Source organism: Panthera leo, chromosome C1 (genome assembly GCF_018350215.1).
Source record: "Panthera leo isolate Ple1 chromosome C1, P.leo_Ple1_pat1.1, whole genome shotgun sequence".
Taxonomy (NCBI): domain Eukaryota; kingdom Metazoa; phylum Chordata; class Mammalia; order Carnivora; family Felidae; genus Panthera; species Panthera leo.
In genome coordinates, this window is record NC_056686.1 from 100592484 (window position 1) to 100615909 (window position 23426).

The 23426-nt window shown below is 41.5% G+C and overlaps 1 protein-coding gene across 6 annotated transcripts in view; it reads right to left on the bottom strand.

Annotated features, from left to right (window-relative positions):
• Positions 1 to 23426, bottom strand: part of SPAG17 (sperm associated antigen 17) — a 239608-nt gene that overhangs the window by 190580 nt on the left and 25602 nt on the right. For all 6 annotated transcript variants that reach the window (XM_042953607.1, XM_042953611.1, XM_042953606.1 and 3 more), the window contains exons 2-3: positions 16253 to 16393; positions 15535 to 15618 (exon numbers count right to left, since the gene is read on the bottom strand). In XM_042953607.1, the coding sequence (XP_042809541.1) occupies positions 15535 to 15618; positions 16253 to 16393 (225 nt within the window). The remainder of the gene's footprint in view (positions 1 to 15534; positions 15619 to 16252; positions 16394 to 23426) is intronic.

Here is a 23426-nt window from a genome sequence, read left to right on the forward strand (position 1 = left end):
TAACTGTTGGTAAACAGTCTAAATTTAGCAAAAGAAGAAAAGGGGGAGTGGTTAAGTGAGTTATTGAATAGAGATATGCTTTCTATTATACAGACACTGAATATGGATTTAGAGAAAGGCTCATGTCATAATATGAGAAAAGGATATGATAGAAAGCATATATAATATCATTCCCATTTTTAAAAAGAAGGCTACATCTCTGAATGATGGAATAGTCTATAGATAATTTTTAATTCCATACTCCCTCCCTGCTGTTATATGGACTAATGCTTTTCCTACATTCTCCAGATTTTCTACATTTAAACTGCATTGCCTTTATGATAGAACAGCTGGTAAAGTATATACACAATGCAAATGCTATACGGCAGTGGACTGTTTTTAACCATGCCACCCCTCCAACCTCCCACAGAATGCTCCCTCCTGCACACTGACACTAACATCTCTACCTCTCATATTACTTCCCAGCTCAGAATTCCTCAGTGGCCCCCACACCTTCACGATAAACTATACACACTTCTCAGCGGGGAATGCCAAGCCCTGTGTGACCTGTCCTTGATGCACCTGTCTAGTCTCTCTCCTGGCTGCTCCTTCGACTTCAGTTATACTTCCTTGGTCATGCTGCAGCATCCTAGGTCTGCAAGATTTTGTTCTGTTTTTTAAATGTTCATTTATTTATTTTGAGTGAGAGAGATGGAGGGGGGGAGTGCACGTGGGGGAGGGGCAGAGAGAGAGGGAGAGAGAATTCCCAGCAGGCTCCACACTGTCCTGGAGCTCAGTCCCATGAACCCTATGATCATGACCTAAGCCAAAATCAAGAGTTAGTTGGATGCTTAACCGGCTGAGCCACCCAGGCACCCCAGGTCTGCATGATTTTGAAGGAGCTGATTCCTTTACCTAGAATTCCCACTCCTTCCTTACTTGGTCAATTCCCCATTCGGCTTTCAAGCTCTTTTCCTAAAGCCTTTCCCTCAAAATTTTAGGAAGATTTAGGCATTGTTCTGTGCACTCATCACACTTTTTTAAACTTCCTTTTTATCATATGGTAATAGAATTGCTCATTTCCATATCTGTTTTCCAGGTTGAAGGCTGGCATTAACTCTGTGACAGGTGCATGGTGAACAATGGATAAAGTGCATACACTGAATGAAAGAATCAGCACGCAAATCACACAGACCTTCACAGGCATTGTACAGGTTGTGCCTTGTAAAAGGGTCCCCTGCAACAGGTGAGTGTGGGCTGACACCAAGCCGGAACCTCCTCTCACCAAGCCAGTGTGCTCAAAGACCGGGAAAGCAAATAAGTGAGTGGCTCGAGGTCGCTAATTTAGAAAGCGGTGTCCTGGACAATGCCTAATATGCCAAAGAGACTGTGGGTATAGGAGAGGGTTCATTCATTCATGTACCCATTACACAAACGTTTGTTTTGTGCCACCAATGTGTTCAAATCAGTGGTTTTGGTCTCCAAATGTATCTCTGGCCACATACAAGACTATCATCCAGGAAGGGGAAAATTATTAGAACTCCTGATTCAATATATTTTTATTTCTTCCTTTTGAATTTGTATTTTTGAGGATGTTCAACGATGTTGTATTCTTACACACTTTTACCTCTTTCTCTCTGAACACATACACCCACACTGTATATGGAATAATTGCTCAATTTTTTTTAACTGATAGGATATGTGATCACAATAGTTTAGGGTGGCTAGCCTAGAGCACTGGGGTTTTAGTGAGGCATAACACATGACTTCTCATGCTCATGCCCACCCACAATATAACTTAGCGAGATGAATTTTGCCTAGGAGAATCTAAGAAGACTTCATAAAAGAGATGGAATTTGAACAGGGTTATTTGGCTAATAAATGGAAACATCTAAGTCTCAACTTTACATAATTCTATTCAACCCAGTGCACTTTGCACTTACCGGCAGAGGAGTATAAAGTGAATGGAGTGTTATAATGGCTAGAGTTAGTACAAAACTGTAAAGAAATAGAGCCATGTGTGCTCAGCTACGGAGCAAAGTAGAAATCCTAGACTTCACAGTCACTTCATAATGCCTATCCGATTCTACCCCCACTTTTTATCAAGTCTCAGAAAACCCCTAAATCCCAAGGGCTTCTAGAGAAAATTCTAAGTTAACTTCCACCAATTCATGTTTTTATTTCCCCTATCTAATTTGGCTTATTGTTGTGTTTTAGAGCTTTGCGCAAAGCAGTCAGTATTCTAGCTGGGAGATGTTTGTTGCCTGGACAAGGATGTGAATGCCTGATAAAACCTAACTCAAATTTCTGAGGCTGAATGTGTGCTGCAGAAGCCTGCATTTGGCGCAGTGCTTTTAGAAACGTTAGGACAAGGGGAAACACTTCCTCAGGAATACCACTAGAACAAACTCCTAGAGCTTGCTTTTTTGTCTAGGTGAGTCACTAAGTGCATTACACTCAACCATCATCTCCTTGACTACAGGGGCTGTGTCTCCAGGAACTTGAAGTTAACAGAGTGATCCTTGAATTTGGAGTCAGAATGTCTGGGTTCCAACGCGGGGCTCTGCCGTTACTAGCTGCCTCCTGGCGGTGGGGCAAGTCACTTAACATCTTTGAGACTCTCCCCATCTGCCACCTGAGAAGAGTCAGATGTTAAGTCCACCTCACAAGGCTGTTGTCGGGATCGGATCTGACATGGCGTGTGAAAGGATTTTGTACTCAAAGAGGCATTTTCCAAATGTGAGCTGTTGTTACTCTTGCCTTCTTTAAGGGTCGCAGCAAAGAACATTGCCTGTTTGAGAAAATGTCATCTTCCATCCAACAGTGATTCAAAAAAGACAGACTCCCTGACCAAATGGATGTGGAAGAGGTGTAGTTCCAACGAACTCAATCATGGTTATGCAGAAATTGCTTCTGGGGACGGTGGGTGACTCTTGTCCCATTCCCGGAAGTCTTGGACCTTGCCGAGCCCGTCCCCTGCTCTCCCTATGCAGGGACATCCCCCCCAGCGTCCAACTTTTATCTCCGATAAATAAAGGCATGCTGATGGGATAACGGATGTAAGGGGTTAACAGCCTGAAAATGCAGTTTCATTTCATTTAAACTGGGGTTTTATGGACACTGTGCCTGAACTCAACAGGCGGCTGTGGGGGCTATTTTTGGACAGGCAGGACTTCCAGCACCTCTTAAATCACATCACACGGCAATTGCCTACTCCACCTACACACAGGGCGGGCCTGCATACATAAAACAGGACGCTGGCCGGGGGTGAGAGCGAAAACGTCTTTCCCTCATCTGATGACTAATCCTTGTCTCTGCTTTCAGAAAGGGAAAGCACCAGACACAGTCCTTACCAATGGAATACATTTTCCTTTGCTTACTCCAAAACAGGGGAAAAGGACTGTGTGTGTGTGTGTGTGTGTGTGTGTGTGTGTGTGTTTCTCCCACTGATTGAGGAATCCTGAAATGAACTTCTATAGGAAACCTCTGACAATGTTCTGTGGATGATTTCGCACAGGGAATTGAAACAAGTTGGCAGGAAGAAGAATTCTTTCTGCATAATTCAAAGCAGACATGTTACTGGGGGAAAAGCAAATCAGAAATTTGCTGTCAGTCCTTGAAATTTTATTAGTTACAAAAAGTAATATATTGGCCCCCTGCATTAAATCCAGATAGGATCTATCCTTTTCTTTTTTCAGTGATATTCCTCACGTGAATCTCTGAGCGCACAGGACAGCACCGCCTCCTCACAGAGGCCAGTGGTCGTGGCCTGTGATAAAGTCACAGGTTATCAGACTCTGCTCTGCTTCTCTGTAGCTCCCGAGATAAATAAAAGGATAATATTAAAAGATTTCAGAATCACTAAAATACTTGACTATTCTTTCTGACAAATAAGATAATCTAATTAAAGATTTCTTGATGAATGAGTGAGGCCAGAGGGAGTCTGTCTTTTTACGTAAATTCTTTTTTTTTTTTTTTTTGGTGTAAATTCTTGATAAAGGCTAATCAGAATCAGGATAATGATAAACTTAATAGTTTGGGAGTGTGGGGGGCAGTACAGGGCACTATGCAGGGCATTTCTGGTCACCATCACAGTTCTATAGATTTCAAATGCTTATGCACATTATAATCCAAGTAAGTATGAAGTTGAAATACGAAAGTTTTAAAGGAAGGGGTTTATTGAACAACTTCACTTTTTCTTGGTAAGGATTTTTATAGGATTGGTTTCCTATGTTTCAAAGTACTAAATTTGCAATGACATATATTTTATACATTTCTTGAAGTAATACAGAGGACATGTTGTTCGGAACTTACATGATCTTGCTACTTAACAAGGTTTGAGGGCTGTTTTTGGCTGATCGTGTTCGTGAAACAGAAGAATGGGAGCACTTTTAATATGTAAATAGCTATCTGAAATTCATTCACTCAGATATTCACTGAGGTTTTAATACGCACAGTAGCTTTTCAAGAAATATAAATGAATTTCTAATAGTGAATTCTTGCCCCTTTAGTTTGGCATTTCTTCTTCCTTTCCTTGCAACCAAAGATCGAGGAAAGAGTAAGATTTTCAGAAATAGAAGTCATATTAAAGACACGTAGAAACATGAAAATTGTTACCATACTTCAATTCCAGCAATACTTTCTCTGCCTCTAAGGGAACAGGCTTTCTGTATCTTTGTTGCATCTTTGACTATTTTGGTGTGTCCTACCCTCCTGCTCTCCTCTTTCCAAAATACCCCGTCTAGGGGACCATTACCCTTTTGGCTGGAAGTTGTGAACAATGAGTAGTGTCAGCCACAGGGCTCAATGAAGAACAGACTCAGTTATAACCGGGGATTCAATATGTAACTCTCACATCAAACTGGCTACAAGGTATTAAAATGAAATAGCAGGAAACAAATACGTTGTTTACACAATTACCACTACGAGCTCCGGGGGTCAGAGACAGGGTTGAGTTCGATCTTGCATCCGTTACCCAGCGTACAACAAAAACTCGGTCAATGTCTGCTGAGTGAGCAGAGGGTTAGTGCAGGGTGATGTGAGAGACTGACAGAGAGGAAAATTCAAAAGGAAGAGGGATGGATTGACGGGATTCCGGGGCATTGGTTTTTCAAACTCTTCTGGAGCTTATTTATAGCAAACAAATATTGACATCACAAATCACACACATACAAGCACAGCTGTAAACCACTGGGCTGACAGCCACAGGTAGGAAACCACTATGGGGGACATGGAACCCATCCAGGGAGGATGGAAGGGCCGGGAACTGCTGGTACCCGGGAGCACTGCCGAGATGGGCTGTGCTCTACTGGCCTCGTTGCCTCTACAAGGGACCCTCACCAGCCCTGCCTGAAGAAGCGAGCTCTTCAGACCAAAAGCACTTCTTCCACACTGACTATGCACCATCACCAAGCTAGGCATGTGAGGACACGAAAAGGGAAAGAAGACTCAAACATCTGCTTTCCTTTTTGATATCTCCTTCCTAGATATCTCTCTTACAGTATCAAAGTTAACCTATCCCAAATGGTCCTTTCAAACTTCCCCAAAATTTAATCTCCAATTTTCTCTATATCAGAAGGTATTTCCGCGCAGTTTCCCAAGCCAGGACTTTGGAGTCTCTTCTGATGCGTACTTGTCCCTCACCCCTCACCTCTCACATTGGGGCCCTGCTGCCGAGCCTTCCCCCTAAACGTACCTCCAATCTGTCTGCACTCTCTGTCTCCACCTGGATACTTCCAGGGTCTCCTAAGCGTTTTCTTCACCCCCACATTTGCTTCCTGCCCCATCCCAATTTGGCCCTCACTTAGCAGTGGGAAAACTTTTTTTTTTAATTTAATTTTTATTTTTTTTAAATATACTTTACTGTCAAATTGGTTTCCATACAACACCCCGTTGTATCCCAACAAGTACCTTCCTCCATGCCCAAAGCAATCTACACATTCAATGCAATCCCAATCAAAATTGCACCAGCATTCTTCCCAAAGCTAGAACAAACAATTCTAAAATTTGTATGGAACCATAAAAGACTCCGAAGAGCCAAAGTAATATTAAAGAAGAAAACCAAAATGGGAGGCATCACAATCCCAGGCTTTAGCCTCTACTAAGTCAGGGAAAACAGTTCTTTTAAAAAGAACTCAAGATTGTGTCACTTTCCCCCTTTAAAGGGCTTTATGGCTTCCCATTTCCTATGAGGTAAAAATGCAAACTCTTTCCTAACAAGGACCCAATAGTGCCCGAAGGTCCAACCTTTGCTCCTCTCTACCTCACATTCCAGGTTCCAGGCTCGGTGGCCTCTTGATCTTCTAACAGGCCAACATCTTTCCCTTTCCTTTTCTGCCTCAGGTTCTTTGCATCTGCTTCCCACTCTGCCTGAATAGTCTCCCCTACTCTTTCCAGTTGGCTCCTTTTTGTCTCCCAGGTCATCTCCAATCAGTCTAAAGCATTTTCTCTGATCTAAAGCAATGGTCCCAGTTCATAATCATGCATACATTTGTTTGCTTGTTTGAGCTTTGCTTAATTCCTGCCTTTATTTGGATGTAAACTGTGTGAGGGCAGGGAATTATATCTGTTTTATTCACCAAGGCAAACTCAGTCATAGATTTGGTGCATAATAGATGCTCAAATATTTGTGCATTTCCTAAACCTTGGTCATTGAACATCCCTTGATGATTTAGCCAAAGCTGGGTACCACCTGTATTAGGCAACTAATATTTTCCTCTAAACTTTAAAGCAAGTAAAAAAAAAAAATTGAGCTCTATCCTAAGCCACGGAGTTGGGGATTTTGTAAGTCAGTATTCCATTTTTATTTTTAATGCACATTAAAATATCTGTTTAACAAAATACAAATTTTGTATCTATAAACTGTCTAAAATTGTCTTGTGGAAAATACAAGAATCAACAAGAAATTCTTAATGAGTGAGGCTTGCTTTCTGTTGGGTGTGGAGTGGCGCCCTGGACTATGAATCAGGAGGACTGACACTCATTTTAGCTCTGGCTGGCGACAGGGAACAAATCATTTAAGGTTCCTATGTTTCCATGTTCCCGTTTACACTACGGAGATACTACTGGCTATTTGGTTCAGCTCACATGAAGGTGTGAAGATATAATGAAAGAGTCTTGAAATCCTTCTTTTTATCTACATGTGAGATGTTGTTATTATAATTATTATTTTAGAAATGGTTACTACTGCTGTTTATCCCTCAGGGTGTTCAGTCATATTTATCCATTACATGACATAACAAAGAAGAAGAATGTGTATTAGTTTCCATCATGGCCACGAAGACTAGTATAATGGAATAACCCAAATACCCTTTGATTTTTTTTTTTAATGTTTATGTATTTTTGAGACAGAGAGAGACAGAGCACGAATGTGGGAGGAACAGAGAGAGAGGGGGACACAGAATCCAAAGCAGGCTACAGGCTCCGAGCTGTCAGCACAGAGCCCAACGCGGGGCTCGAACTCACGAACCGTGAGATCGTGACCTGAGCCTGACGTGAGATCGTCGTGAGTCTGACACTCAACCGATGGAGCCACCCAGGCGCCCCAACCCAAATACCCTTTGACCATTAGTTTGCCTTTTTTTTCTCTTCATTCACCTAGTGATAAACTTACCTTGTATTAATTGTATTCCACTTGCTGAAAACATGCTCATAATTTGCATACCAAAGTTATGGCATAGCGGCATTATTCGCAATAGCCAGGAGATGGAAGCTACCCAAGAGCCCACCCATGGTTGAATGGATGAGTGAAATATTATACATACATACCATGGAATATTATTCAGCTTGAAAAGGAAGGAAACTCTGACATATCCAACAGTATGAATGGACTTTGAAGACATTATGCAAAGTGAAATAAGCCAGTTACAAAAAGACAAATGCTATGTGATTCTACTCCTATGAGGCATCTGTAGTTGTCCAACTCATAGAAAAAATAAAAAAGTAGACTGATGGCCGTCAGGGCCTAGGGGAAGTGGGGAAGGGGGAGATGTTTACTAGATATAAAGTTTTGGTTCTGTAAGATGAAAGGTTGTGGAGACTGGTTGCACAACAATGTGAGTACATTGAGCTCCACTAAACTGTGCACTTAGAAATAATTAAGATGGTAAATGTGATGTTATGTGTTTTTCACTGTAATAAAATTAAAAATAAAACACCCTGCTCACAGACGTTTCTAGTTCTTTCATGCTTCCTGAAGTCCAAAACTCCAACATTCACGATGACTGAGAATAGAAATTAAAAAAATAATAATAAACGATACTAGCTACACTTTAATGGACACTTACTGTAGGACAGGGACTATGCTACGTATTTTATATTTGCGATCCCATTTTATCACCACTACAGCTCGGTGAGGCGGATACCACCATGGACGCTGAGTTTACAGAGGAAAAAACAGGTACAACAGAGTTAGAGGAACTTGCCCGAGATCTCATAGCCAGGAGGTGGTGGAATCAGAGCATGAGCCCAGGCAGACTGGTTTGGATCAGTGCATCTAACCAGTAAGTACATGTCTCACCAAGCTAGCAGAAGGCACTCTGGGAGATGAAATTCACTCTCACTAAATCGTGTAAGATTTCAGACAGGTCTCTTTCTTTCCACACCTTTATCTCTAATGCATATATATGTATTAACTTCCCTCTCAATTCCCATCCTTCCATCCTCCTTCTCCCAAAGGAAAGACTTAGTCACCTTTACCATATAAATCTAAACTGTAAGAATTAGAAGTCCCAGTTGCTCCAAACGTTTGGGCAGGAGCTACTCATCATTGTGGCTCAAAGAAAAAAAAATAGGACTAAGGTTGTTTGTCAGCTTTGTCACATACAGATATACCAGTGTTTTTGCCCGAGCAGCAGGAAGAGCAGTAAACATATCACAGAATGACTGAGAGCTTTAGAGCTTAATTCTAATTGCTAACAGTAGCTCGTATTCAAGAAATGTTAAACCACAACAACCACTTGCAGAATCTCAACTATTTATCCTCGATTTTTATGTGATACAAGCAGAGGGGACAGAGGCTTCTGAGTCACTGAGTTACTCAACCTGTCTGAGGCTCCACTTTCACCATTTGTAAGTACCTCCTGGCAGGCTGTTGAGAAGATTAGGTTAGCTAATACATGTGAAGCACCAAGCACATGAGACTTGGAATAAACGAAGGAGTCAATAAATCATAACTATTATTATTGCCATATATAAAGACAGATTATTCACAGTCTTAGGTACAGGACTAGAATGATATAGTCTTTCTGATTCCCTCCCTGACATCCTTCCAATCATGGTGGGCGTGGAATGTAGAGTGTTGGGGGAGTTCCAGAATCCATCCCAGCTAAGACTGTGATGGCTGCCCTTCACACAAGCTGAACCTTGCTTTGTTCTTGTGGCTTCTTCTCCAGTGAGATCTATGTCCTGGAATTCTCGACTAGATTCTTGTCTTGTCTGGAAGTTCTCCCATGGACCGAAGGTCCTACCAGCGTCTCTATCACTTGGATGGCACTTGGATGGTGTATGTTTCCTGCTGCTGAATCCCAGGGGCCTCAGCTTCTGATTCCACTCCTCACCAGGGACTACTACTTGCCTCCTCCTGGAACGCATGGGCCTGGCCAGCCGCCTGTGCCCCAGGGTGGAAAAGAGCTGGGGGGCATGATTTGGATGCTTTCCAACGCCTTTGCTTGAGTTGTGCTTTTCTTTGAAAACAGAACTCCAGGTTTCCAATCTGAGAGGCAAATATATTCACTCCCTAGGAACCCATTCCTGAGGCAATGGAGGCCATGAACTTCCACCCCCTCACTGACTAGCCTCAACTAAACTTTCTCCGCTGGGCCGCTCTGGCCTTCTCCAGGACTGTAGAGGCCCGGGGTTGTTAACACATTTGACGGCTCCTTTTCCCATCTTGACAAAATTCATTTGGTTGTGACTCTTCATAACTCTTTCCCCTACAACCATTTCTAGCACTGTGACTTCTCGTCATTTTCCCTTCTTCGGGCGAGAAATGCCTCCAAAGCCCAGATTTTGGCACAGTAACTCCCCAGATTGTTTTTATAGTCCCAATGTAGTACTTCTTTGTTACAGCTCAATATTCCTAAATTTTGTTCCAAGTCTTTATTTTACATTTATAAATATCAGGTTGTATTAATTGGTTCCAGCTTTAAAAATGTTCCATCGGAGGTTATTTTCTACTATTTTGATAGTGGTTTCGAAACTCGGGGCACCGAGGCCCTGATGTGGGCCACGTTCTGCAAGCGTCCCTCAAGGACTGGCGTGGAACGGAAAAGATACGCAGATCCTGGGCCTCGCTGTATTCTTTGAAGACTGTACTGGCCATAATAGCTTCAAAGAATTTCAACAAGTTCCTAAGACATGACCTTCCCTTTCCGAAAACCACGCTGGCCAGGCTTGCCTTAATCAAGCTGTGCTTTTCTAAGCATCTTTTTACTTGATCTCCTGCAGCAGTTTTTAATACTTTCCCTACAAGTGAAGTTAAACTAACTGGCCTGTAATTTCCTGGTGTATCCCTAAGCTCTATGAAATAACGGCATTAGGTTGGCTACCTTCCAATTCTTCCTGAATTTTTTTGTTTTGTTTTAAAAAGCAGGATTGAAAAGGCCAGAGAATGCTTCCTGACTCCCTTTTCCTTCGTTTCTTCCATGACATACTGCTTTCTGTTCCCAGTAGATCTGCCATTTTAATAACTTCAAACCTCTTAAATGTTTTCACATATTATTTGTTTCTATCTCTGAAGCATGAGTTTTCCATTTTTCATTCTGACAAGGGCCACCCCCCCCCCAAAATAAGGGCTTCCAATTCCATTGAATAGACTGTTAATTTGAAGCACTGTCAAAGGAATGAGTTTCCTATTAGAAATGTGGACAAGGGAGGCAACTGGATTATAATTAAGTCTGTGTTCTTACTTGTGAATTATTATGAATACGCGTTCGGGAAAGAGCCGAAGAATATATCTACACACATAGAAATAGGAACCAACAAAATGAAATTATTACATCTGGGGATACTAATCCAATATACCAGCAAACTATCTTAAAAACGTGATGAAACTAATTAGATCTTTATGTATAAAATTTGCAACCCATATATTTTTTAACAGCATTTGATTCATTACTTTCAAATCTAACATCAGAAACAAATCTTCCCATATTCAATGATCTCTCAGAATGATCTCCCAATAGAAAAGCCCATAAAAATATTTTAATTAAAACCTATGAGTTAAAAAATAAGGTCTTATTATTTTTTTTTACCGATAGGAGTAAAGAGGAAAACTAATAATTATTTGTGTTCATAAAATCACACTGTATTACATAATCTTGCAAATTGTCCAGGATCTTTGTTGTATAGAATTGATCAATTTTTAAAATAAGCCAATCACCAACTAGGCCATAAATACTTTTATTCTTTATAGATACTTTTTTGTTTCAGCAAACTTTTGTGTTTTTTAAAAAATTTTGTGGTGACCTCATTTGTTTTTTCCAAATAAGTCATACAGGCAGGCAAACACTGGATGTGTGGATGGACGCTCATTTCTAGGTAGAAGGTATGATATTCACCATCACAAAATAAAGACACCCGTGGGATGGAATCTAAAACTTTTAAGACAGTTTACCCAGATTTCAGAGAAGTTAAAAAAAAAAAAAACCTGTCCAATTGGTAGTTTTTTTCTTCCTAATTTATCAAAGTCACAAAGTCAAAGTCCAAAATTTGTGCATCTCTTATAATGCACACATACTGTGTCTCAGATTTAATTGCAGGTGGGAGAATCTTTGCAGGTATGCATAGACCTCTCTCATAGGGAACACTGCACCTAGCTTTGAATGATCCTTAATATTTTCCTCTTTACTTTTGGTCGGGACTGAATAAACCTGCAAATGAACAAGTCAGATTCTCTATGTGGGCCATAAAACAGACACATGCAGCCAAATATTTGTGCACATTTAGTAAACAAATTTAAGCCCAAGAGTGTATCTTAAAGCATGGATTCTATGGAGTGTTTGAAATATTTCCTCATAGATATCCATATTCAGGATTTTAAAGTTGTAATTCAAATACGTATAGGATTTCCCTTTCCTACTGAGTATATCTTATACCATCTAATTACAAATTTAGCACACATTCACTCTTCTCCCTCTCCTATGCCTTTACTTATGTCAAGACCGCCAGGACCTACTATCCGAGGGTGGACAGATTTGAGCCCAGTGGAAAAGTACCAGGTTTGTGGTAAAGAGGAACAACCTGAGGCTATGTACTTAACTATGGCCAAACTCAAGTTCTTCACTATTCTAATTAGTAAACTTCCTACCTTCTCTCTGCCTTCATCTCCCCATCTGTAAAATGGGGATATTTACATTTCCTTTTAGAATTGTGATATGGGTTAATTGGCATAATATATGTTCAAGATCAAAATTAGCCACGCTTGCTTTCCCTCCCAATGCCACCTTCTCCACAAGGCTCCTCTAATCTCACCCATCACCCCACAGTAGCTAATGGTAAGCTCATCTTCCTTTGAATGCCCATGACACTTCATCTGTCTCTTAGGGACTTCGATGCACTGTATTGTTCACTCTTTTAATAAGCATTTGTTGACCATTTATTGTGTGTTAGGATATATTTTCCCCCCTTTTCCCCATAACTAATCCTTAAGCTTCTTGAAGTTACAGTCTTTATAATATTCATCTCTCCCCACCACCCATTGTCTAGATAGTGTTTAAACCCCTAGTGTTGAACAAGAATGTAGTTGTTAATTGTTTGGTATTTGGTAAAATGCCACTATTTGGTAAAACTGGTCATTATATAATACAGACAATATCTGTATATCCATTTTCATAGAAGTCCGCATCCTCAAATAGGATTACAAGCTAGAAAGTATGTTCGTATGTAAGGCCAGTGCATGGGATCATCATCATTTTCATCATCATTATTAAATAATGATATTAAATAATAATATACTACTACTATAATAAAGTAATAGCTAACATCCCTGAGACTATGCACAAAGGTGAATATTTTCCCATTCCCAGAAGAGTCCTTAGAATAGTTCCTGATAGAGCAGAACATAGTTTCCGACAAGAGATGGTGAACGAACAAATGGGCTGTAGCTATGTCTCTGTGGAATTACATTAGCACAAATCTAAGCACATTTTCAAAGAACTGTGGTTTACAAATAAAGACTCTCTCATATATACAATACTATGGCTCGATGAACTCTAAAGTTTCAGGGGAAATTACACAATTTCAAAATGAGGCTGTGTGTACACAACACCAAGCCATCCAAGTGAAAGCCTGAGCAAATCACTTAGGAATGCGGTCTTTGCTGGCCCAGACATCGCAAGTCGTTATTGGAAATATGTAATGTGGTTCTGACGCTATTTTACTACTCATGGATGAACTGCACTGTGGTGACATTTCACTTTAATTTGCTGCTCCTAATTGACTGCAGGCAAGGAAACCAGAAAGCCAAACTGGTCAGAACCATGTTTAAAGTGAGAACAACTAGGCTCTGATTTAAGGCCAATGAGGGTATCCTAACAATAGAAGTAAACGTAAGTGGATGGTCTTCATAGTGTCTACCTTGAGTTCTCCTTCCAAAATGGAGGAGACACAACTCTATGGATATCACATGTCACATAAGTGATTTTCTTAGGTGACCTTTTCTTCCCCATTGCTGAGTTTCTTTTGAGAAAAAACTCCCCAAAGAGGCTCCTGGGGAGTTGACCTGTGCCATGTGTCCTAGTTGCTACAGATTGTGCAAGACTTCAAGCAGAAATAGACTCATAAGCCTCAAACACAAGTCCCAAAAGAGTTTGGCTTCTGCGCCTCTTTCATGGTCACCGCTCACAACTACCTTGGAGTTCTCAGTTGACACGGCCTGCAGCTTCTCAATTCACTTGGGGTGAGGTACCAAGTGACAGAGTTTCTGAACATGTCCTAAGCGTGAAGGGACTGAGATTGGAAATGTGCCCTCTTCTCCCGATGTGCATTCTGTCCTCGGCTGACGCTGATCAAGAGCCTGAATTTGTTTCATGTTCTATATCTGTTTTTACTGAAGCAATTGGAGTTGATGCATGTCTGGTATACCCAAGGGCCAATCTCTGTGGTGCTCATTCTCCCTTCCCTTTTCTTCTGGAACCATTCAGAAAAGGGTATGTGTGGGGGTGTGGGAGGCTTAGTGCCCAAATGCTCCACTGGAAGAATGTGGCAGAGCCAGATGTGAAATGGACCTCCCCTGAGTGAAGGATTCACAACCCAGAGCCACAGCACATATTGGAGAGGAATGGCTTTCTAACTGAACTCTGGATTTGTAACATTGTGCTATCCCACATCCAAGTCAAAATGTCTGTCCAGATTAGACATCAAAACTGGCCTGTTATCATCTCTGATTTTTACTGAGCATCTTTGAAGAAGAAAGAGTCCTTTGGGGGCTAATTGGTCCCAGGCCTGAGAATTGGACATGGTTTTCTATGGCTACTTCAGAAGAAAACTTCCAATATTTTAAATCCAGGTATCACATAATGTTTCCACTGGAGCACGCACATCCAGAGCATCATAAAAGGAGGGGAAACGTGCGTTATTTGACTCCAACAGCACAGAATCAGTTTTTTGTGATAGTAAGAGTAGGATGGCAAGAGTTAATGTTGTAAAATCCACCGTACTGTCAAGCGTAAATAAATCCAATGAAACTTGTTCAGATAGTACTCAGGCAATACTAAAGCGGCCATTAGGAAATCATCCAAGACCTGAGACACATAAAAACTTTATTAGATCACTGAAATAAAGTGCAAACAAGTTTGTCTTAGAAAGATCCAAAAATCTTTATGCTTTCAGTCTGACGAGCCATAAAACAGTGCCTGACAAATTTTAAGTGATATTCTAATTAATCACTGGATTTTTATAGCTTCTCGTAAGCTGTAAGTTCGATATTAACAAGGCAGCAGGAGAGGAAATCCCCTTGTACTGAGCATGAGTTCTAAGTCTTTGCATAAACCCAATGGTCACCCAGGCCAGACTTTTGTGTTAAGCATCTGCTAGGGACAGAATGGACCATTAATCTAAAAATTATCATTATTTCATGTTGGTTGAAGTAGGATGGAAGTGTGCCCAAATTTCACAAACTGATGGAAAATTGTAACAGCTGTGTCTCTGTCTTGTACAGGAAACACTTTCTGGGGCATTTTTACATTGTTCCTTTGGTGAAACTAATACTTTGTAATACACTAATAACACAGCTCCCTTTAATATCATCACACACTTAATAATTACCATGAAAAAGTATGACCCAACTCTTTTGAATATAAAAACTTCTGATTTATAATCTTCAATTGGATGCAGGGATGGTGTCGACAATCTACAATTTTATTCCTAGAGAGGGATTTTGTTAGAATGGAGACAGATTTTTTTTAAGTGTCTGCCCTCAGGCAGCTCCAATGAGGACCCAGAACTTGCTTTCAAAGAATGAATTAAAAACTTCTTAAAAAGTGACTATCAGATCACCACTTCAGTTCTCATTTTCTAAAAATTACAAAACTCTTTTCAGTAAAGATGTTCACCTACCTCATAATATAAGGGAGCACTATTGCCTACAGGTTTCTTTGCTTTCTTAGATGTAGTTCCAAGAAGGGCATTTGATTCATTGATCTGTAAGAAAATCAAATTCATCTATGACGAACAAGAGAAGCGCACTTAAAGAATAGTTAGGTATATGTAAATTTCAAATACTTAGGCGACTTGAAGGGTTGGGAAACCTAGCAAGGAAGAGATATTCATTAATTAAGTAAAAAATTTATAGGCACTTTGGTAAAGCTGTTAGTAGTTACAGGCATATGCACCACCTGCCAGGACTTTCCTATGTTGTCATTCCTCTCTGACTTCTGACAGCTAGCCTTCTCTGTAGACTTAATTCTTCTGGTTTGTTATGGACTTTCCTAGAACAGTAAATAGTTTAGTCTTTTATTATTCAATCTTTTATTAAATAGATAATTCCTCAAAGAGCCTAGCAGGGAGTCTGGGATGGCTACAGAGGTTTGGTCAAATGAATGCGTGTAGAAAGGGCAATATTCATGGGCCTAAACTAATTCTTCCCGATTAAACAGTTCACATTGATTCTAGCTAAATTTTGTTTAAAAGAATCCACCCAAATTTACCCAACAGCCCAAGAATAGGAAAGTCTTATTTAGTTTATTACTTTACTCTGTTATTTTAGGCAAAAAAAAAAAAAAAAAAAAAAAAAAAAAAAGTCTTCAAGGGGCTTAGAGGTGAAAGGGACAGGTACCTGCTGTAGAATGTCTTGCCATGATACGATACTGAAGAATTTGCGCTGAGGGACCTGGACGGCAAGAGTCAATGCTCGAATGGGAAGATCGTCCTCAATCCGGTTTCCAACTACAAAAGCGATGGAGCCCTTCCAATCATTCTGTTCAAAAAAAAAAAAAAAAAAAAAAAAAAAAAAAACCAGAAGGAATTAAATGATAAATACTCCTGGGTAGGTTTTGTGTCTAAGGCTTCCACCAAAAAAACAAGGTAATTTTCACTTTAAGCCCTACCTTAAAGGTAAGCGTTGAGCGTAGTGTGTATAAATTTCTGACTCAAGTGGCCGCAAGGCGGCAGTGTTGCACCAAATTTCATGTAACTCGACCAAAAAAACCCATTTTCTTTTGAAACTAGACCTTTAATTTTAAGGCAGACAACGTTTTAAAAATGGCATGCTTTCACAAGAATGCTGTCCAAGAGTAATTTGGTATTAGGAAGAAATAGTTCGTTTCATGTTACAAATATATATTAAGAAATAATCTTGAAAGCAGAAATCTTTGTTTTGTTCTCTGATACATCCTAAGACTGTAAATAGTGCTAGGAGCATAGTAGGAACTCAATAAACTCTTGTTGAATATTGGGTAACATTGAATGAGTTGCCAAATGGGCTTTTATATGGGGTAAAAATTTAATCCCTGAAGTTTTGGTAAAGCACGGAACTAGAACACAGTTCTTCCTCCTCATGTAACACGAGAATCTCATTGCTAATTCACAAACGAATACTTCCCCCCACTCCCAGACATAGGCTAAAATATTACACTCGGACATGAAATTTGCATCAAATAATTTAAAGAAATGTTACTAAATGTTACAATATTCTTATTCAGTAATCCCTTTCTCTGTCTATTATGATGATAAATTCTCTTGAGAAGAAGCAGCTGGCTGGAGAGTAAGAATGGAATTCACTGAATTACCCACTGTGCGGTGCTGGGTGTCAAGGTCAGGCACACCAGGTCTAGTGCTTTTGCACACTCACAATCCTATGGGGAGATGGAAGAAGCAAACTTGATAAAGACATTTGGAAAGAGAGATAAATAATAAAGGGGGGCACACTAACCACGTGTCTTCTCTAGGCCTTACTTCCCCCATTTATAAAATAAAGGAGTTCGGACAGGGTAATACCTAACGTCCCTCTAGCTCTGCTCTAGAAATCTGATTCAAAAAGAGTAAAACTTCTTGTTGATGGATTCCAAAACAACGTCTACGATGAGGTGAAAGGATATTACACAAATTTAATGAATTGCATAATTTTCTGTGGTGCTCTGTGGTTTCTGTCCAGTCCATGGTCAGGGTGATGACAGAACTAGGGTTTAGGAGGGAGAAAAGACCTCAGTGCAAATTCTTTAGCATCGAATAATCAGTATCCTTAAAGGTCTCTTACTTCTCTCCACAGAAACTTACTAACTACCTAACAACACCCACCAATGTTGCATTCAGAACAAAAACCACACATGAAAGCAGAAAAATGTGTATTTTACCTACAAAGTATGTGCGTGTGTGTGCATATGTACGTGTAGGTGTGGCTCGATGTGTTTGCCTCTGTTATATTGGGTTTAAGACCTTTTTCGTTTGTTTGCTAATTCACCACGGGAAGACTGAGCATCTGTTTTTTTTTTTTTTTTTTTTTTAATATTCTGATTTTCAAAGTAGGTATGACATTTATAATGTATTCTTTTGACAAAAAAAAAAAAAAAAAAATTCCACTATCACCAAATGACCTTTCCCGCATTGGATGCCTTTCTTATCTCTTGTCTGCTCCCCCAGTCAGTCAACACTGCAACTATAATCATTAAAGAAGGAAAATCTCTTTTATTCTCACAAGAAAGTACACGGTTCCTGAACAGGCAATACCCCCAGCTTCCTGTCAGTTATACTTCCTGACACTGAAGATTTTAATGACCACCTCTACCTTATCCCCTCCCCAGGGCAGATGTCCTCGCCAATATTTGAAAGCTGATGGGGACAAGGAAGGACTGCCGCTCCACTCTTTGGGGGACAATTCAGAAAGAGGGCATCACGGTACACCATCTAGGCACCATCTACCCATTAGTATCAGGTGTCAAAGGCAGGTGTTGACTATTTCAGACCAGAAAAAAATAAGGGAGGAGGAGGAGGAAGGAACTAACAATTATTGAAATCTGCCATGTGCCAGGCATATGTTATCTCATTGAATCCCTGAGTAATCCCTTTAAATAGGTGCACTAATACTTTATAGATGGAAAAACAGAGACCCAACGAAGTGAAACAACTTGTTCAAGGTCAGTTTGGCACGGAGACCACATACGTGGCTTACAATTTTGTGATCATTTTGAAACGGTTCTGTGAGCAAGCCTTTGGGGTCAGAATGCCTTTGCATAATCCTTAAATTGCACCTAATGGCTACCTCATTCATAGTAAACATAATAGATGAAGATTTATATCACATGTTAAAGTGTATAAAACCTTCAAAAATAGATGATGTAGTAAATCCTTAAGACATCTTAAGATTACTTTTTTTTTTTTTTTTTTGAATCGATGATAGTTTTACAAAGGCTCAAAGAGGTTAAGGAAATTTCCTAAGCTTGTCTCTCTCCAAGCCGAGTGTTCTTTACTTTGCCCTGGATGCACCTTAACACGAGATCTGTTCCTCTGATTCATGGCACTATGCTGAAAATTCTGGGCCCGGTCTCTCCACTGGAAGGGGTCTGGAGAGTCCAGCTGAAACTCCATTTTTCTCATCTGCACTCGCTAGCCCACCAAACTCCTGCTCCCGGAATAGGATCTGTTTGGAAAAATGGGACCCATGAAGGACTTTATCTGAGTCATGGATTAGTGTCTAATCACATTGCCAGAACCCAGGTAAGCATGAAATGGACTGATCAGACAGTAATAATGCAAATCAAGAATGTCTGCAGAGAAGGATGCACTCACTAGCGTGCTGCACTAGGGGGCAGCGACATGTCAGGAAATGCACAATATTCAACTAATGAAAAGCAAGTCATTGCCCTGGGGTCTAATTAGGAAGAATCCTTAAATGAACAATGCTCTGTGGAGATCATTTCTGAATCTTTCTCTTGGGACTTCAGGATAACTGTAGATTACAAATTTCCGTGAACTGGCAGCAGTTTTAGAAATAGGAAATTGTTTTGGAAAAAATGGGACACAGATTTGGTAAAAAGCTATTAAAAACACCCCTCCGCCCGTATTCCCCCCCCGCCCGCCAACATGCCGTTAAACACAGTCCTTAAATTTGGGTTCACAGGGCACCAAGAGAAATTGAGTACAGAGAAAACAAATGTTGACAGACCATAGGGGAGAAATGAACACACAGCACGCACTCTGGTGAGTTCTGACCAACTGCCACCGTAGGAGGGTTTGTTTAACACAATTCAAGAAGTTTGGGGTAACTCTTAGCATACGCCTAGACAAAGAAAGCATTCATCGTCTTAGAAAAACTACACTGGATGTATCCGATGGTGAAGGATCCGGGGTTTTAGCCTGGGCACACCTCAAACACCTTAGCAAATAAAGTCAGCTCTCTGTTGCCTGGAGGTATACTGGACACAGCTACAGCTGAGTCTTGCCCTCCAGCAGTTATCGATAAAGTCATTCCAAGGATGGAATGAAGTCATGTATGGACACAATCCATTACCTTCTATTTACTTTACCAGCCTCACCTAATTGAAGCTTAGCAGCAGGGCGTCTTAACCCAAACACAGACATCCCAGCCTTCCGAAGCGACAAAGTATTCACGTTAATGCAGCGACCCTGGCTGTCTCACATGCACCTACTGTCCCAGACACACAGGGTAGATTGATAACGACTTGCCTTTCCTATATGGCAAACTCTCCAGATTTCACTTCGGCATTCCTACCTCCTAAGATAGTTACAAAAACCCTTTCAAAAACAAGTGAAAACTAGCTTTTGGCCCATGGGAACGTGATAGCTTCCTCCTATTAGCACAAATAATCAGGTAGGGGAATGGCAATGCCACACAACACACGTGGTCTCTCCCTCTGCCTTCGCTGGCCTGTGTCAGGGGGCCTTCTGCCCTCAGAGACCTGCCATGAGATTCCCACGGTCCGCTACCTAGTACCGATTGATCCTGACGAGCTCTATGAAACAAGAACTGTCACAACTTTTATTTGGAGGAGATGTACAAGCCCCGAATAAAACCGATGAGGCATTTGAGGAGTCAAATTCTTTTCAGAGCTATTGAACACCATCCAGATAAGCAAACCTGTACTTTAGGTCGATACTCCACTGAAAAGATGACCTTCTTGTTAAGTAGATTTACTGCCAGGGGACAGGGATTTGTGAACGTCTTTCTCATACCAGGTTTTTCCTTCAAAAGGAGCCTTGGATCTCCATCAGCAAAAGAGTGTTAATGTGGGCTGTTGGCCAGCAGAAGAAATATTTTTATTACATAGATCCGGCTGCTACAATCGTATGTGTTAAAAAGGGGTTGTAATTATAAAAAAGTTAGGAATATAGATTAAAAATGGGTACATGCTGTTATCTAACAAACAAGAACAATACAATTTCCCAGGATATGCAGTTACCTCACCGCTTTGACTGCCTTTACTAAACAAATTCTTATTATACATTCTTCTCTAACTACAGATGCCTCACAATCTCTGATAAATACTGTAGTCTGACGTGGTCATCATACTATTATAGCTGCTCCTTATTTAGGAATTGGTTCATGTGGCTGTCATGTGTTCTCAACTGGATCATGAGCTCTTTAGGTCAGAAATTAGGTTGAATCGCTTCTGTACCTCATGGTGCCCAGCAGTAACTGGGAAATAGAGCAGGGCTCTCTATAAATATCTGTTGATCAATATTTTAAGGCAACAGAGAATGTGCTTGGATGGCGAGACTTTGGCTCTGTGAAATCATAAGGCACTAGAAGGTAGCATATCATGAAACCTTGATGCGCACACGGTCTGCAGCTAGGAGGCCTTTTAGGAGGGGAACAGGCTGTATCTGATCCAGCATGGTTTATGGCAGGCGTCCGTGACAAGGGTTTGGGGCGTTAGGCCCTGCAGCTGTGCCTCCGCTAAAACAGGTTTCCTGGGAGTGGCTCAGTCGAGCAACCAGATGGTAGGGGAAGGAGGCAGCTCTTCCAGATAAGAGGGGAAGAGCCAAAGACTCACATACAAACATGCATGGACTATAAAACCACTCCTCCCTCTCTTTTCTGCTTTCTCCCATCACCCAACAAGAGGGACCTCCATGGCCTGCTCCCTCCTGCCCTCCACCCAACTGCCTACAGGCTGCAAGTCCTGTGACTCTCTTTCTTGGTCCTTATGAAATTCTTACGAGCCTGATTTTATGGCCAGAGAATATTAGGGTGAGGCGGGGAGGGAGGAAAGACAGAAGCCGCACAGGGTATCAGGGGCCAGATGTGCAGAATCCGAACCTGACACATGGGGCATCGCTGCCCCATCCGTCCTAACCTTCTGACCCTCAGCAGGAGTGTTCTGGGTCCGATTGCCCCCACTCTTCCCGACTGCCCGGTGAGGTTGTGGCGACAACGTGAAATCCCCCCATGGTGGGAGTATCGAAACGACAGCAGTGCTAAATGCCATGAATCAGGGCTTTGCCCCTAGAGAACCGGTGGGTAAACACTTACCAGCATGTCAGGGCCCCGCCCCAGGAAGGCCCATGCGTCTAAGACTGACATAGAGATGCCAAGACCGTCTCTGGAAAAATACTGAGGACCAAGCAGTTTCTCTCCATCTGTCACACTCCCCACCCCCCATATATGTTGTGCAGCGCGTGCTGTGTGAAGTGATATTGTCTGCCCATGCTGTTTCTGGTGTGACCCAGTCTGAAGTGCTATCCTCCCAAATGAGCTTTATGAAAAGCAGACGAGAGTGAGGAGAGAGAGGCCACTACGGCAAGAGCTGGGCCAACCCAACCCAAGGCTCTCCTTTCCTCCCGACCACCTTGGGGATACTTTTCCACTCAGGCATCTGACTCACTGGACCACTGCCGTGGCGGGGTCGGGGGGAGGTTGGTCCCCGAGCACCTCTCACCCACAGGCGGCGAGACTCCCTCACACTTCAGTGACCTCCTGGAGAGGTGCAGGTCCTCGTGGCATAGTGATTAGGAGCCTGGGCTCAGGAGGCCGACTTCTTGGATTCAAATTTTAATGCATCGTCTGTGTGTCCCTGGGCAGGTTACTTAACTTCTCTGTGCCTCAGGTATAAATGAGGATAACCACAGTACTTGCCTCATGGGATTGTTGTGAAGACAGAATGAGTAAACCTACAGAAGGCCCTTCTGAGCACAGCACCTAGGAATGATCATAGGCATCACCATGGATCTTATTTTTGGTGGGGGCTTCTGTTCTTGGTAGCCATTAAAACAAATATGGTTATTCCATACATGTTGTTCCCAGCAGGGAGAGCTTATGAGTGAATCAAGAAAAAAAATCAAGCAGAATATCAACAGCTGTATCATGAAAAAGAAAACCTTAATTTGAATGACAATCTGTAGAATAACTCTCTTTGATAATGATAAACTTATTAACTGATATACTTCTAAAACATCTTAGGTCCTTGGAAGACAGGGCAAAAGTCACGAACATACTATGCTTAAAATTCTAAAGGTATGGTCTTTGCAGAGCTGTGGGAAAAAATGCGAGAGTGTGGCAGAAGGGGGCTTGAAATCATTTTGAGCTTGGAAGAGGCCAGGCAGAGACACGGACTCATCCCCAATTGGGCAAGAGATGTGGGCCGGAGTCAGGAGAGAAGGGCAGAGGTGACCAAGGAGGCAGTGAGCTCGGAGGAAGCCGCACAGAGGGCTGGGGCAGACAGCTGCACCGGACTAATTCTCATTAGAGACGGAGACCCGCTCACTGGGCTTAAAAAAATAAGAACACGATCACACGTTTGGTATGTGAATTGCAAATATTAATCTGATTAATTGTATGGACGCAGACCTAAAGCCCAGATACCACGCAGGGCTAGTTCTTAAAAACAAAAACGAAGTGATTAAAGTTTATTTTTGATAGAGAGCGTTCATGCACCTCTCTCTCCAGATCAGACAAGTCCCTGGCCTGTGGCTATATTCTGGGTCCTCAGGGCCCCTTACAGGGCTTTCTAGAATTCATCACCCACTTCTCCTGAGCAGAATGCAATTTATCCACG